The sequence below is a fragment of the Phaethon aethereus genome (assembly GCF_964289735.1).
Source record: "Phaethon aethereus genome assembly, chromosome: 1".
In the NCBI taxonomy this organism is placed as follows: domain Eukaryota; kingdom Metazoa; phylum Chordata; class Aves; order Phaethontiformes; family Phaethontidae; genus Phaethon; species Phaethon aethereus.
The window spans coordinates 202175309-202190760 of record NC_138575.1 but is presented as its reverse complement, the minus strand read 5'-3'; the positions used below and the strand labels follow the sequence as shown (position 1 = coordinate 202190760).

Here is a 15452-nt window from a genome sequence, read left to right as displayed (position 1 = left end):
ATACTGCTTTAAGAGTTTTACATCAAGATATCGGCCCACGAATCACTATTTCTGACAATGCATCTTGATCGCATTGCTGTCATTTCAAGAGGCAGTACTGTCAAGGGACCTCTTCATCACAGATTGTAGAATGAGGTGCCCACGATAAACATTCAGTAAACAGATGGCATATTAACAGATGAAAGTTCTAGAGGTGCTCACATAAAGAATCTGGTATCTATTGCTATACAATACACGCACCTAAATCTTTTTATTTTTCTTTATATTTTTCACTTTTGAGGCTGAAGAGAAGAACGTAAATCTTAAAATTAAAAGAATAACAATGCAACACCATTTGGAAATATGACATTGTCAGTTTGCAAAATTTAACAGCAGCTCGGAAAAAAGCATGTCAGCAATCTCCTACGATGTTTTTCTGGGAGACGAGTAGGAACATTCCATACAACAGGCATATTAAGAATAAAAGAAAACACTGTGTTCTAGGAAAAGTAATTTTATATACTTCACACTCTTTATTGTCCATGATGGTTCTTCAGTTAAGCTGAAAAATCTACAATCTTAAGGGATTTTTTTTTAAATCCAGAAACAGAAGAGTTGCTTTATTTTTTGCTGTGTTTTTTTTTTCCCATGTTGAGTCTTTCCCATAGGTCACAACCTAAACGCTGTTACTTATGACTTTTAGGTCTTTAGTGCTCTTTTCAAAAAAGTTGCTGGAGAGACCTCAAGAAAGACAGGCACAAATTTCTTTATAAAAGTACTTAACTACAGCCCTATGTGAAAAAATACTTTTTTTTTCCCCAGAAGGAAAAACACTGCAGCAGTAATACACACGCATGCAATAAACACCAAGCTATAAAAACAAACTCCAGCTCTGATATAATACAGAAATTTATTTACTTTGAATATCAAATTAAAATACACATTTTAACTGTATACTACAAAGGAGAGCATGTTTAGCTCTATTATAAATTAATCCCAACATATTTTAAGATTTTGTTGAGAAATTTCCATATAGGAAGGTCTGGCTACATCAAATTTAAACAAAAATAGTTTGCGCAGCTTAAAAAAAATTGTCACTTAAGTAAAGAAAAAATAGGATCATCCACTGGCAGATGATCTGGTGGAGGGTTAGAAGAAAATAATTTCAGACAAAATAAGTCACAGAACAAGAAAAGCATCTGCACACTGTAGAGCTCACTCAACTGAGCACAAATGGAATCTGCATATTGTTTAAGTAGCTCTATTTCCATCACTCAGTTGTTTCTCACATGCTTATAAACATCCCCAACCTAACCACAGGATTTCTGTAGAATCAGAATATGAAAGACTACATTTCTCCAACTGCAAATTTACTAAAACACATCCTCATTTTCTAAGTAGCTTCTGTAACTGCACCACAAAAGTATTCCTCTAAGTTACATTAGTGACACAAAAACTTCAGGAAGACAAACCACATCTTGCACTTGCCTGAAGCACTGAAAAAATGTTTTCTCTGGTCTATGCATTTTAGGACGAAAACTCTTTTAAAAAAAAACAAACCTACAAAACAAAACAACTCCCCATGACGTTCTACTGTGGACACAACTCACTGCAAAACGTAAAAAAGCTACTCTTAAGTGGAGATGGATCTCATGAAGAACAGTTATGCATTAAGAACCAGGAATCCATTTAATGTGATCAACGAAATCAATATCAATTCTCCTCATTTGTTCCCTATTGAAAAGTACAGATTTTATATTAATGCTTTACATTAGATAAAAGCATCTAAATTGCTCTGGGAAACCCTGGTTTTAAATTGATGCACGTTTTGTATTATTTTTTTCTTTTTTTGGCAATTACAATTTTTATTCCTGCTGTTTCACATCTTCAGCAGAAGCCTGTAATTTTTTACTTATTCCCAAATACAGCAGTGATACTACTGTACTCCCTTATGCCTAAGACAATCAAGAGTATTTTTCAGTACAAATGGGTGCCAGATGTTTTATCAATCAGCTTTACTGCATTCCTAAGTAAGAACAATACTCTAATGCCTTAACCTCAGGTAAATGAGCAAGGGAAAACATTTCTTTTTGTGACAATTCCAGACTACTGAGACCACTGCCACTTTGCATTTAAACAAAGTAAGTTTATAAATTAAAGGTAAAAAGCTGTATCTCAGTCTCCATGCCAAGTATCATTTTGATTTGCACTTCCTTAAAAACCACCAAATTACTAGACAAGTCCACAACTGCTTCAAAAACAAACCTAGAGAGAACTGGTACAGAAGGTGTACTGCAGCCTTAGAGCAATTCTTTTGCCAGTTATAGCATTAAGCTCTGGCGTCTTCTAATTTTCAAAGTTTTAGAAAAGGAGAAGCAGACCGTCAAATAACATGGTCAATAAGTAACCATTTGCACTGAAAAATAAAGTTCATTTTGGCAACTTTGTGAGAGAATATAATATTATTACCAAGCCCATTTCAGCATGGTGAGTGATAAAACAGGACAGAACTTTGCACTTTTCTCCTTGGCAAGATTTCACATCAGTGTGCGCACGCAGTCAAGTTCAAAGCCCGGCCTGGCTCAGCAGCACGCAGCCCTCTGCCTCTTAACAGGGCCACCAGAAGTAGCCTTTGATGGAACTTCAGGCAGAATCCATCCTGTAAATTCTAGGCATAGCTGACAATTTAGATTAGAAATTTTCAACATAAATCCCATAACTTCATTATTAACACAGTATTGTATTTATTTTTTATTACTGCATTCACACAGTCTGTATTTTAAGTATATTTTATACAGATGCATACTATCATATCCTTACTATTCTACATAAAGCATAAATTTACATTATAAACATATATATAGCTTTATAGGCAGTTCAATGTATTTTGTTTTAATAATGCATTTCATAATAGATTATTAATGTAATATGGCAGTACCTCCAACAACAGACATTATCCAAGAAAATGCCTACTTTTAAAAAAAAGAAAGATTAAGAAAAAATTATTTCTGGAAACACTGATTTCCTTAATTTCATGTAAATTTTTCATCTATGCTAGAGTTAGTCTCTGCAGTTTTTGGAGGCAGATGAAGGAGTTTCTCTGCTAATTTGGCAAAGGAGCAGGGAAAGGTATCAGTGCTGATAAGATAATATTTATTAGCTACATCTGCTATAGCTGCTTTTTATAGACTCCATCACTGCAAGACAGTCAGTCTTGAAATTTCTCCTACCAAAAAGGAGAAAGGAACACAAACCTTGAGGAACTACTTTAAATGCCGTTTGGTGTTTAAAGCTGACAAGACTCCTTTCTCTCAGCTTTCAGTTCATAGTGTAATAAAAACCCTCAGGAATAGCAGTAAGGGGTAGAGCCTACTACATATATCCTGAATGAGCACTTCACACAGTTTTATCTGTCATTTATCTTTGATGATTATCTTAGCTAGTGTCTTTCTGGAATATTATTCAAACAAAATTAAGCCTAGTTATGTTAAATAATCTTATTATAAGAATCACAGTAAAAGAAAATTAGGTAACATTACAATGTACCAAAAGGACCTAGAAGTACCCACTGCAAAAAATCAGGAGATGGAATAAATAGCCTTATTTCTAGTGGCTACTTATTTTGCAGCCAAAGACTCTCAAACACCAATCTTTTATTACACTGCAATTAAAACAGTAGCTAAAAACAAAACAAATGCGTGCAGCTTAACTCACCCCATCTGTCCACATGTATCAAAGTGCCTAGAAAGAATGTTACATTTTATTTAATAACTGAAGTCATATAGCAAGAATGAATTCAAGTAAAAGGTGACAGATCAGATGAAAGATAGTTAAATTTTAACCTCGACCCCTAAGATTACATTTGACATCATGTTGTTTTAGTATCAATGAAGACACCTGCACAAAGAATCTCTGTGCACACAGAGAAGGGAATAAATGTAAATATTTTCAAAGCCAAAAACTTTAGGATATAAATATCTCACATTCAAAAGCTGAAAAAGATACCATACATTTAAAGTTGAGAAACAAATGCACATCCGTAAGTAATATTTAAGTCTATAATTAATTATAACATCATGGTCCTACAGATTCCATACTCTCTATACCACATTCTATTTTAGGCACACAACATGACAATGTCTGTATGTCACTAATGCGGAGAATGATGTTTGTGATATATTTAATATCTTGGTTATTGATTTAGACTGCTTGGTGGATACCTGATACATACAGTATTTCCATAACACAGTGAAATACAGAATTAAACAAGAGGTAGCTAAGGTTACCCTGGTTGGCTGCACAAGAGGAACAGTTTCAGAAAGACTGAAGTATATTTAAGGAGAAGAAAAAGTATTAGGGTAGGCTGAGCTGGCAATGTAATTCCAAAGAGCTCTTCTTTCAGGGGAGATTCATATTTATTGATGCTTAAAAAAAAATGGAGGAATGTTGTTTTAAATTTTTTTTTTTAACGTATACTATTTTCATAATATTTTGGGACTCCTACTTGAAACTCATTCAATCTAGATGAATTAGGAGGCAACAATGTTAAGGCATTTAAACACACAGAAACAAACCAGTTATATCGCAGCACTTCAGTTTACTTCCAGATGCACGGTAAAGAAAAAACTTGATAGGGATATAATCACACAACACACCAGAGTTAGAAGGCATATACATGAACTGTGTTAAAACTGACTCTTACGTAGCCACAGACTATCAATCTCTCAGTCATGGAATAAAAAATTGACTGCCCATTTCCTGTTCAAAAATAGGAAGTATTTAATGTGTTTACCTACGAAGTTGACTGCCTTGCCATGATCCGAGACAACACTTTTTGGTAATATTTATCAAAACAGTAAATATAGCAGTAAAGATACAGTGGAAACCAAAACATGAAGCTGGCAGAGGGATGCTACTACATGCAGACAAGAGCACTGCCTGCAGCTCACTGCACCTCAATAATGAGCCTCTCCAGTGCTGGGCACTGCTATAAGAAATATCAGGAGGTCAAAGCAACCTTGGGTCCCGCCTGAAGGGTGTCAGTTTTGCAGAGTCTTCAGTGGGAAGAAGACTGAAAGGCACCATCTTGCAGATGGTTCAAGGACCCAACCTAAAGATGCAGTAAGGAATCCTCTAACGCCCTTCCAGCCATGCTACAACCAGAACAAAAATCTAAGGCTGTGCAGGGGACCGCTGCCTGGCTCCGTGTGCTGCATCCCGGTCCACTCCATACAGCGTAATACATTCTGTCACACAGAGAGAACAATGGTCAGCAGAAAAATAAGATGCAAAAAATGGAAGGAGAACATTTTAAGGACGGAACAAGATAAAACACAGAACAGATTTAAAGAAAAAAAAAAATCAAAAATACCATCCTTAAAGATGCTCCAACCCACAACAGCAATGGTAATTTCAATGATTTTTACACGGCCTTGTTTTACTACATAGATTTTAAGCATTAATGATGTGACCATGTGGTCAGGTTTGCACCAGCTGAATACAAATATGACGCTTCTCTGATGCCTGCAAGCTACCACTGAGTAGCATGTTTGATGTAGATTAAAAACATTTGCATTAAGTTTAAAAAGCCTGTTACAGCATTATGCTGCAAACTTATTTTATACATGCTTAATTTTACTTTCTGAGCATCCTAGTAATCTATTACATGTGCTGCGACATTTGCATTCTAGATTAATTTCTAGTAGAATAAAGACTGAGACACTTTAAAATATTACATAGGACACAAAATCTATTCTAGGATTTTTTGATCCAACAAAAGCGGGCAATTTTTTTCTTTTCACGACAGAGTAAGCACAAGAATCTTCCTGTATATTTCTCAGATTAGACTGCACATATTCTTTCTGGTTTTATTTTAGAACCACATTCTTCCCTCCAGGCGATTCCATACATCACTACAAATCCTTATGCAATTTTACTCCTGGTTCTATATTTATCAAGACACCTCATCTTAATAGCAATGGTTTTTCTTCAGCATGAACCAGGCTTTTAAAAGAGATTACAAAGAGACCCCCACAAACATTGCCATTCTAACACTATTCACCAGTGTCTCACAATTTAAAGCACTTACACGTAACTTAAACAATGGTTCCTACAATGAAATACACTTTTTATTTTTCTATTTGGTGACTGAATTCAAATGCCACATATATACTTTTTATCTGGCAAAACCAAAAGTTCTTCACACGCAGTTATAATACACAGCTTACCTTCCTAAATAACATCATCTATTACACAAAAATATTCAGAAAGATACTGAGTGAGAAAGTGTGGGCTAAAAGTAGTGTAAGCATAACTTAAGTCACAAAGTGGTCCTGGATACAAAGGATGTGTAAAAAACCATTGACACCCCAGAGCTATGCATTGCTCTGAAGAAATAACTTCAAAAGATTTAAACAAAATGCGGCTTTTGACACTTATGCAACTGATTACATTTGTTCTGGAAGCATATAACAAGGGCCGCTGACAACACCATGAATATATTTTACACGTTTATGCCAGAAGTTACCAATCAAGTAAAAATACACTAAACAGGTAACATGCTTACAGTAGACACTATTTTGCAAACCTTCTATTGATTTGGATTGGAAATTCTCCCTGAGTGAAAACCATGCACAATATAGCAGAACTTGTCTAAAACAACTCTAACTCAACATTCATCTCTTTGAAGACACAGTGCACATCTCAAAGTGTCACCAAGAAAGCTTCAGAACTTTCAAAACCATTTTTATCAGCTTCCAAGTCTGGGAGTCCAGTGACTTCTGCTAAAACCCTTGTAAACTTACAGTTATATTTAATTTAAGCACTCTCCCAAGATTATCCTATGAACTGTGGCACTTCCTGAGTTCTCTGTATCCCTAGGATTTGTGAAGAGGTGCTCCAGTGGATTATTTTGCCTCTTCTGTAATGCTAGAACCAAGAGGGTCTTCCCTGAACAAAACTGGTGTTTGGGGAATCCTTTACAGTATCCTGGGTGCTTTAAACGGTGTTAGGCAATAGTTTCAAAATTATACATTTTTAAAATAAATTTTGGTGGTGGTTACACATGCAACCCCAGAAAACTAATCTAAGCTCCAGTTTTGATCATTAGAAGTATTTTACGCATAGTTGCTTGGAGTAACAGTTTTCATATCTTTGCGACACACAGTCACCACTACCGCATGTGGCCATCTTTGCTTCTCTTAAGAATTGTTAGCATTGGTAAACTGGAAAAGGGCAAAACATTCAATGCAGTTCAAGATGAAATAAAACACTTAAAACAGTCCAAAAGAGGACTGTTTCAAGAAACACATTTTAAATAAAACGAGAATTCCAGAAATATCAGACAGTAATTAAAAAAAAATAAAGGCACAAATGTTTTGTTAACCATTGTTATAAGCATTATCTTAGAAGTTTCAGTATGATCAAACACAATGTATGTATTTGTTTAAGATCTCCAGGACAGGAATAGAGTCTCTTCATATCTGGAAGAACTGTAGCACATTGCCAATGCAACACAAGCAGTAGTAGAAAAGGTAAGGTAAAGAAAACCAATTAGACTACCATCGTGTAACAGAAAGTATTAACAAAAACAGACAAAAAAAATGCTGTTAGCAAGTTGTGCTTTCCTCTTTACCTCAGGTAAATTTCAGTATCAACTAATGCTCCCACAACCCTAGAAAAAGAATGATGAAACAAAAATCACATTTATCAGCAAACAGGCATGGCTTTGCACATGTGTAACTTCATGTATGTACTAGAAACAACTCCAGTCAGTCTCATTTGAAAAACAGCGACTTAGGACTCAGCACAAAATGTGATACTCTGCAGGGATGGCAAATTTTCAAGAGTGACTCAAATTATATTCCTTCTGAAGCTAATGACTAAATACATCCATATAAAAACTCAACAGGGGCAGGAGATGCTGCCTCTGGCAGCTTGCTCAGAGTTTTCTTATCATTTGTAGTTTGTGTGCATGTGAGATCAATGCTAACGGTCCCTTGGCAACTTCCAAATTTAGTTGGAGTGAGGAGGCAGGAGTCATTGCCTCTCACAAAATGCTACAGCCTCAAGATGCGTGCCATTCCAAACTCACTTGCACGCTCTTTTGCAAATACGTACTTGATTCTTGACCCTGATAAAGGTAACCTACTGACTGCAAAGCTGACTTGCGGTAAACAGCACACTTTAATCACAGACTTCCAACAGCTTTAGGCCATATAATGCCACATTAGTATTGCAAACTGCAAGTTCTGAAATAATAAAGACACAGTAGACAACACTGCCAGTCTGATCAAGGTTACAAATTAAACATGATTCTGTCATTTGAATTACACCATTAAAGAAGAAAAGCAGCCTGTAGAGTATCACTGCAGTGTAGACATTTTTGACCTGGCTGTGTAGGTTAGGATAACAGAAGAAACATTTCTAGTGAACTTCATATAAATCAATATATGAATATGTTCACCCTTACCCACCTCACTTTTTCCCTGCCCCTTATACAAGCTGACTAGCTCATTTCATGTGAAAAAAAATTTATTTAGTTTTTCCCAGCACAGTCTATATCTGATCTAGGATATTGTCAATGTAAACAAGAAGTGCAGATAGAACTAAAACCTGGTATCTGTAAAAAATAAAAAAGGTTATGTTAATTTTGCTATAAAAATCTTTGTACAGTAGAGACTTACAATCAGCACTAAGGACATATCCCAATATATATTAGTAGTATGTTTCTAAACAGTAGGTCAGCAAATGAGGGTAGAGAATGAAAATAACTTCATAAATCACTTACTGAAGCTCTAAAAAGACTGTTAGTATGAAAGATTACATCTGAGGTAATCTTACATTAAATGTAGAAAGTTTTATTATTAATATGCTACCCACTTAATGTAAGCTGTCAGAACAGACAGGTGGCAGTGAATATGCTGATTCAAAAAAGGGCCAAAAAAGTTAAAAGAAACAACAAACACCTGAAAATTTATTGCCAGAATAAACAACAATTATATTAGAACAGAGTAACCAAACATAAGCCACTACAAAATAGAACAGACACCATCCATACAACTCACAAACGGAAAACAGATTAACTGACCCTGCAGGACCTTTGATTCTGCAAAGATTTGTAGACAGCCTTGACTTCATTCACTCCAAGCAAAGTCAGAAGTGCCAACGACCAACATGAGCAGGATTAAATCCACTGCTGCAGCACCCAAGGACTGGAATTAAATAAAGATTTAAGAAAATAGGTACCAAAGGTATCAGTCTTTGATTTTAAAATCATGAATAGCTTTAGAGAAAAAAAGAATAAATACTGAATATGTTTGATCCCTGGAAGTGTTCAAAAAACATGTGGATGTGGCGCTTCAGGACATGGTTTAGGGGACATGGTGGTTCTGGATTAATGGTTGGACTTGATGATCTTAAAGGTCCTTTCCAACCTAGTGATTCTGTGATTCTGTGCTTCTGCAACAGTTACTAATGGTTGTTACATCTCACTTAGGACAAGAATGAGAATTTACTCAATGGTTCAAATTATGCTTACACCAGAGGCCCATACATACATGAAACTGGTCTTAACAACAAGACTTTTTAAACACAGTGCAACACTGCCGAAAAATGTCACACAACTAAACATAAAATCGTATTCTCTTCGCTCTTTACAGCATGGAGACACATTATCACTTTGTCAAGTATTTTAAATAACTACCACCCATTTTGCAGCAATTAATTCTTATGATTCAACAGTAAAGACTATATTACCACAGAAAACTGGGAAACACTGTAGCACAATCTCACTGCATTCTCCAGAGCAAACAGTAGGCCTGGTTGATGAGACAGACATATAAACACTTCCACTACATATTCCTTTATTACCGCAATGATAACGAAAATTATGCAGTTTAATTTCAAATACTTGCCTTAACCTGTACAATTTCACATACCTACGCTGCACACGTTTCCACTACATAAGTACTGCAACATGAACTAACAGTTCAGAATTCTTTGCCAGCACAATCTCAAGAAAGGCTGCTCCAGATCAATTATAGTGAAAAGGAATAATAATAGAAAGTAAAGTTATCACTGTTAGAATGTGAAAAGTATCTCCATTTAACAGGATTGCAAAAGCTCTGAACTGTAAAGAGATCACTCCAAAACATAAAATAAAGGTGATATGCTTGTTTCAACATTCTGTTTTGCTTTTGAGCATTTCCTATTTCTGTCAATAAGAAGCCACAAGTAGCATCTAAGCTGCTTAAAAGACTGGCAGCATGCTACTTTGGCTCTATCACTCTCTTCCTCATGGTTTTTACAATCCAGTTCCACCTTCAGTTTATTGGCCTTGGTGTCACACGCTGCATGGCCAGTTCATTCTTAGGTAGTTTTAAAAAGTCCAATACATTAATTGCAGCAACGTGGAGTACATGACATATGGAGAACGTTTGCCTGTAACTACGCTAGTATCTCCAACAGTCTTTTTACCAGAAAAAGGAAAAGTTTAAATTGAATAAATTACTTAACATTTGCAGAGTCCAGCAATTTACTGTCTCAAAAATTTAGTCAATTAAGTAAGTTGTAGACTTCCCACAGAGAACTAAAAACCGTACTTCTAGGACTGTCCATGCATTACATGGAAGCTACTCCATGAACACATCAGCATCAGAACTACATCACTTCACTCAACACTATTTAAAAGTGATTACTTCCTGCATTTAACACTTTTTATACACACCCACCTACACGTCTACTTACACAAGGGTCCCATACTTACATGAAATTGGTCTCAACGACAGGACTTTTTAAACATAATGCAACGCTGCCGAAAAATGTCACATAACTAAATGTAAAATCATATTCTGTTGGCTCTTTACAACAAAGAGATACATCTCCAGTAGGAGTTCTAGTGGACTAACTGATGCCTTCCTCACTAGAAGCTGTATACAGAAAACCAAAGTTTTAACATGCGCTGTCCAATGAATCAGGGCTAATAGTTAATCTACTTAATAACATGCTTATTTAAAAAACCCTGGAGTTTCCTAAGAAGCAGCTTAGAAATTCTCCACAATTAAGACTGCAATATTAAAAAATAAAATAAAATTCTTTCTTCTTAAGAATAAAGGTTGCTATATACCTGCCTGCAGTTCAGTCTGTTCAATATCTGTTAAGAGACAAGACATTGAAGCATACAGACTGTTGAATACTTCCAAAATTTTCTAGATATAAGTAGATGAACAGCCCTGCAAGCATACACTGACCTCCTCCCCCTATCCCACTTAAACCCTCTGGCCTAAAAACCGTTCAGGTCTTCCAGGTCCAGGTCTTCTACCTAACCGACTCTAATTGATGGTAACTTCTTCTCTGAAGGAAGAACGGCAAAAGTTCACTACCTCCGTGAAAAGAATAAAGTTGGGAAGCGTAACTGTATTTTCGAACTTGTGAAGATTATTTTGTAAATAATGACTATGTGTCTGAGTGCGCACTGATGCTCCAAGGTAAACTATGTTTCAACATCCATAGCACACATTTTGAGCACATTAAGAGGAAATAGTCCTAACTGTTAAGTGATGAATTTCAGACAAAGCATGAGATACAAACACACCATTTTTGTGAAACATTCCTTTTTAAAGGGAAAAAAACACGCACGACTAACACCTGATGCGTAGACCGGGCATCGGGGAAGAAAGACGAGCTCTGAAAGTCACCAGCAGAACGAGATGCTCAGTACAGGCCGTGTGCCCGTGCAAACCACGCAGGTTCACCAGGCTGCACGGCCAGGGCTGTCAGGCGAGCGGGGGAAACGCTCGGTGCTACGGAAAACCCTGCCTTCTCCCGGTGAAGCAAACGGCAAAGCTCCCGCCGGTGAGACGAGGCAGGATTAGTTTAAGTGACGTGGTGCTGATCCCGGCTGCTGCCCAGGGGGCCGGAGGCGCGCATTACCGGCCGGACGACCCTCCCGCAGCCGGGTCGTGCCTCACAGCGCTGACGCAGAAAAGGTCTGATCACCACGGACCCCGGCCCGCCCACAGGCCACTCTTCCGCGCCCGTCGACGGCCGCCCGCGGGACACGCAGCCCCGGCTCGCCCCTGCGGCCCGCCCGGCCCTGCCCGCCGGCGGGAGGCGAGACTGCCGGAGCGGGGATGCTGTCGCCTTACCTGAGCCAGGACCGTCGGGAACACGCCCGGCCGCCCCCTGTAACACGCCGCCAGGAAGCCTCCCCCGACCAGGGCGGTGGCGGCGACCCTCCAGTTGGGCGGGCGCCGCTGGCTCCGAGGGGGCCGCAGCCCAGCGAGCCGCCCCCTCAGCGGAGCGCGGGCGCCCGCCGCCAGCGCCACTCTCCACGCCGCCATCTTCCCGGAAGCCGCCGTGGCGCCGCCGACATCGAACCGGCCCCGCAGCCGCCGCCGACTGTGGGGCGCATGCGCAGGACCGGGCCTGAGGCTGCGGAGCCGCTCGCTGACCGCCTGGCGGGGCGGGGGCGGCTGTGTCCCGCTGGGACTGCGCTGTCCCCGCTCCTGGAGCGGGAGGGAGGCTACCCGCAAAACCGGAGGGGACGGAGCTGGCAGAGAGGTAACGCAGGCAGAGGTGCGCAGGATCTCACAGCAGTGACCGGCGCCGCAGGGCCGCCTTCCCGTCTTGGAAATGCGCCCGGCTCCGGCCTCTTTAACCCGGGACTGGCAGTCCCCTCAGGGGTGAGGGGAGACGGCAGGGCTCCTGCTTCAAGCGTTTCGCTGAAAACAGCTGAAACGGAGGGGCCATTCGGCGGGCGGAGGTCCTGCGCGGCTGTAGCTGCCCCTGGCCCTCGCGTGGGTTCCTGGTGGAGAGGGAAGGAGGTAGCAGGGATCAGGTATTTTGTTTGTGTCAGGGAAGGGGTCACCGAAGACCTTGCCTGTGCGATGGGGAGTGAAAAATGGTGACATTTTGTCAGAGTCCTCCGGTCCCGAGGGTGCCCCTTGCCACCTCCTGTGTCTCTTGCAGAGCTCAGCTTCCCGTTATTCACCGGTGTGACTCTTCTTCCAGAGCTTTAAGCCACTGCTGAGTACCTGAAGAGCAATGGGCCATGAACTGGGTTTGAAACCCAGCAGGAGGCCCAGTGTACAGAGCGAGGCAAGTTGGGTGAGCTTGCAGTAGCAGGGCTGACCTGGCGCCGTGTGCTGTGCAGTTAGGGTTTTCGGAGTGTCGGAGGCGTCGCGTATGGCTGCGTTTCTCTGTGTACGTTCCAGACAAGCAACAACAAAAGCATGACAATAAGTTTAGAACATCCTTTTCAAGGGCAGAGTAGAGTTTCACATGAAATACAGATGATAGACAATACTGTTTACAGAAACTGTTATGGCAGAGGTGATAACTGAAAAGCATTATAGAGTGACTTGACGAGCAGCAATCACTTGTGTCAAAGACAACTATTCATTGGCAATGCTTCAGAGTGCTTTTTTGTCTACTACCATAGTTTTAACGAAGCTCTCTAGGCCTTGGCTAGTTTGAGTTAGTCGATCACACTCAAACATTAGTTTGTTGACCACATTCAAACATTGTGCCACCTGGGAATTAATGATGTGGTCACATGAAGTAAAGCAGAGAGGAAAATAAATGTCACTTGTAGTTTGGCAGTGCCAGTATCCATGTTTTCAGAGTAGTTCACCTAGTGGCTCCATGTGAATGTGGGAAAAGGCTGGAGAGAGAACTGTTGTATGTAATTTCCCATTATTTTGGTCTTCAAAGGCCTTCAGTAAGTACTCAGTCCATTTTAGCAAACTAGTATCTTTCTTGTCTTTCTGATATGACAGCCAGTACTGTGTTGTCAACATTACAAATGCTGTGATACAGGCTCTGAAACATGAAGATGCCTTTTTGCCCTCTATCCACTGACAAATTGTGATCATCCATCAGTGCCACTAAAGTAATTGTAGTTCACTCTCCTTCCTTGACCTGAATTCACAGTCATGAATTCAGTTTCATAAATGGTAATTTCAGTCATCTAACTAATGGCATGTCAGAATTTATCCAGTCTTCCATTAACATATGTTGTTCACTGAGTGTCATTCTGTGAAGCGTTTGGGACATCTTCAGGAACATGCCACCCGAGTCCTTAGCAGGATACAAACCCTTCAAAAACACCTTCTCTGGTGAACACAAATGACTGCTCATTGCAAAATCACCCAAGAGCGCAACATGCAGGTTGGATGGTTTCCATTGCAAAATCTTTTTCCTATCCCCAGAGACCTAGAAAGTAACTCATACTGGAAAATCCTTTCTAATCCCCAGATACTGTAAAACATAGCAGCAAAATCCCTCTATCATCATACACAATCACACACTGCAAAATCACACTTCTGCTGTAGACATGTAAAACTTGCAGCAAATTCTTGTCCCCTATTTCTGCTTCCCTCTAGACAGACAAAATATTTTCCACCCCAGTCTTACAGTTTGACACAGAATATTTGCACAAACACATTAAGAGTACTTCCCTTTCTGTATCAGCCAATAACAAGCACTTCATGAATGCTGGCAACATCCCAGAAACATTGTAAAAGATGGCTGAGAGATGTGAATTCTGAATGCCAAATCCCTTCATGTTGAACACACAACCACAACACAGGTAAGCACGTTTAGTTCAGCACCCTGCCAGGCATTTTCAGTTTTTCTTTGAGTAAAAATGAATAAGTAGGTCATTTGTCTTTCCTCAGATGACATTCCTGACTGGAACAGATACAACTGCAATGTGAATGGAGAACTATTCTCATATGACTGCAAGCACGCAATGCTAATGGAGAAGTTAAGTGTCCTTAGCCACCCTTTCTCTCCTTGCAGTAAATTCATCCTGTGTACGCAGTGTCCAGGATTGCAAAGCTACTGCTGTGCTAACGTGGCAAACACCTGTGTTGCCGTAACGAGGCTGGTATGTTTGTGGGTGCTAGAACATATGCCTAAGTAGCTAGAAAACCTTTGACTATTAAGACATGGTCCTGTTTCACCTCATGCAGTATCACTGCAAGGTACTTTATGACAGAAAGCAAACATCACTGTAGTCTATAGAAATGACACCGACAGACTGGTAAATATAACAGAAGTTTCATCAGAAAAATTGAGCTACATGGTGACAAATGTCATCAACTACTATGCCCTGTGGCACTAAAATGTTAGTTCAGAGGCTTCCTTTCCCATCCTGCACAGTTTGCTCTTCCTTGGCTCTTGTAAGCAGAAATTATTACATTTAGCAAGCTGACACACCTGCTCTTTAATAAGAGCTTTCTATATGTTGACTTCAGACTTTGTTCTAGAGATGTTTGCGTTGCTGAAAATTTGCAAAAGCAAATGAAAAGCCTAATAAAATATTTTCTTAAATGTTTAAGAATGTAATTTTCCTGTAAGATTCAGTGTTCTACTGAATTGTTACATAACAATACTTAAATGTAGTTGTTTCTTGTTAGGCATAATGAACATAATGTGAAGTTACATCAAAAGGTGAAAACACATTACCA

The 15452-nt window shown here is 39.5% G+C and overlaps 1 protein-coding gene across 1 annotated transcript in view; it reads right to left on the bottom strand.

Moving 5' to 3' along the window:
- MICU2 (mitochondrial calcium uptake 2) overlaps positions 1-12359 on the bottom strand; it is a 146268-nt gene extending 133909 nt beyond the window's left edge. The window contains exon 1 of the mRNA XM_082014218.1: positions 12126-12359. Coding sequence (XP_081870344.1) covers positions 12126-12320 — 195 coding nt within the window. The 5' untranslated portion in view covers positions 12321-12359. The remainder of the gene's footprint in view (positions 1-12125) is intronic.
- Between the last annotated feature and the right edge of the window lie 3093 nt (positions 12360-15452).